Source organism: Sinocyclocheilus grahami, unplaced genomic scaffold (genome assembly GCF_001515645.1).
Source record: "Sinocyclocheilus grahami isolate Dianchi unplaced genomic scaffold, SAMN03320097.WGS_v1.1 scaffold498.1, whole genome shotgun sequence".
In the NCBI taxonomy this organism is placed as follows: Eukaryota; Metazoa; Chordata; class Actinopteri; order Cypriniformes; family Cyprinidae; genus Sinocyclocheilus; species Sinocyclocheilus grahami.
The window spans coordinates 41,293-43,508 of record NW_015505677.1 but is presented as its reverse complement, the minus strand read 5'-3'; the positions used below and the strand labels follow the sequence as shown (position 1 = coordinate 43,508).

Sequence of the window (2,216 nt, the reverse complement as noted above, 5' to 3'; positions counted from 1 at the left end):
AACAGTAGCTGATTCAGAAGTGCCAGATTGTCATAGCAAAGTCAGAATTACCTCCTCTCCTAGGTTCACGAAACGGTCGTCTATAAAATGCATTGCTGTTCTGTTGTAAGTCATCTTAAAGATTCCTAAATGCATCTACTTTCGGAAGGCCAAATAAAGTGCTTTTGCTTTCGCCTAGAAACACACAGCGTCTCCCTGACATGCTGCTTCAACACTAACTGCGGTTACTGAAACCACGCCTTCTTTCTTTGCGTGAACATTTGGGCGGCATTATGCTAATATTTCCACATAGTGAGGTAGATATGTGGGGGCGTGTTAGAACGAGCCATTTTAGGTGGGCGTGGCAGAGTCTTAACTTTGATAAAGAATATCTCTTTGGTTTTGAGACTTTAGTCTTTGCAACTTCAGGGATCTTATCTATGCACAATCAGCTTGTAACACTCCAAAGAGAAAGGAAAACTTGAAATCGCACCATATGACCCCTTTAAATATGCTATTAAAATATACAAATACACTGCTGATATACAAATATACTTGAGATTTTTTCACCAGTACTGCTTAGTAACATTATCAGACTCTGTGAGTAATCTGATGTTTTCTTCTGATCAAACAGGAGACTCTGTTCGCTCTGGCTTCATAGTTTTTGCTGTCGTCGTGTTGGTTGTCATTGGTGTCGCTGGATATATTGTGTATCAGAAGAAGAGAGGTGAGGACGGACAACTATGACAGCTTCTTCTGCTGTCCATCTTACTTACACAACTGCACATAAAACACAGGACTTGAGGTTTCTGGGATGGGAACAGAAATGTGAATAAACAAAAACGTACGTTTTTAGATGTTAACTATTTGACAGATCATTGAATATTAAAGTTAAAAATAAATTACAATTACAAGCTTTTGTTTCTTTTTGTTCATCCAATCATGGAAATTTGTTCATTTTAAAATGTACAAAGCTGGAAATTGTATATATTAAATGTATATATTTCTCTTCAGTGACAACGAAGAAAACAAGAATGCACATGATTGATTTTTAGGATTTGTGGAAGTTTTATTTGCGTTTGATATCAGTACTGACCTTGAAACCGAAATCCTTGGAAATATGACAAGTGTATCTAGTCAGGTTGATTCAGACATATTAAATACCACTTTTAACCAGTTGGTTTAGATGTTACCTTCATTCCTATATGTTGCTTGGTTTGGCAAATGCATTTCAGTAAATCACATGATGTGTATGGTAATCTGGATGTAAATAAACATTATGTTTTGACCTTCCAAAAGCTATTATAGGTTTGCTATTGTAGATGAAAAAGAATGCATAGTAATTCATTGATCTGCATGTGTGGTTAGTGATTAGGACTTGCCACTGCCATATTCTTAGTATTTCTATTTGAAATCACTAGTTCATTACACCCCAACTTTAGATTATACTAATAGATCATTATTTGATAGATTTCTCTCTGCAATAAAAAAAATCTATATTTTGCCACTATTGAAATATCATCCTTAATGTGTTTTTTTTTGTTTTGTTTTGTTTTGCCAAAAAATGAAGTATGCATTTTCTTTGTAATCTGCACTTTCTGTTCAAGGCCTTGGACATTTCAATCCGTGTATCATTCGATCATTCGTTTTTTGATTTAATATTGAAAGTAGAAAAATTAGAAAATGTCTCCTTCGTTTTTTCCTTTTTTCCCCCCAAAAAACGAAAAATGAGAATTCAGCTTAAATTTTCGTTTTTTGTTCAGGGGTAGAAAAATGAATGAACAGCTTGAATATTTGATTTCTACACGTGGGCGGGAATTAAACACCCCTTTCTGCTGATTGGTCAGCCGAAGATCAAACCGGGCCGTCATCAGTTCTTCTGCAGTATCACGCAGCAGAATAATAGTCCTCTGCAGCTGCAGTTGTATGGATTAATTACCCATTTTATTGTAACTACATTTCATATTTTTCTCATCAAACAGACTAATGAATAGCTTGACACAACTCGTACCGGGGCAGAGGGCTTTCTTCTGTGTAGACCAGCGGTTCTTAATGTGATAGGGGTTCATTAGTCTGTTTGATGAAAAAAATATGAAATGTAGTAACAATAAAATGAGTAATTAATCCGTACAACTGCAGCAGCGGAGGACTATTATTCTGCTGCATGGTACTGCAGAAGAACTGATGACGGCACGGTTTGATCTTCGGCTGACCAATCAGCAGAAAGGGGGGGTTAA

General features: G+C 36.2%; 1 protein-coding gene across 1 annotated transcript in view; it reads left to right on the top strand.

The window, feature by feature from the left end:
* LOC107554332 (BOLA class I histocompatibility antigen, alpha chain BL3-7-like) overlaps positions 1-741 on the top strand; it is a 5,650-nt gene extending 4,909 nt beyond the window's left edge. Inside the window, exon 5 of the mRNA XM_016236816.1 lies at positions 614-741. Within this exon, the coding sequence (XP_016092302.1) occupies positions 614-726 (113 nt within the window). The 3' untranslated portion in view covers positions 727-741. The remainder of the gene's footprint in view (positions 1-613) is intronic.
* Positions 742-2,216: the final 1,475 nt, after the last annotated feature.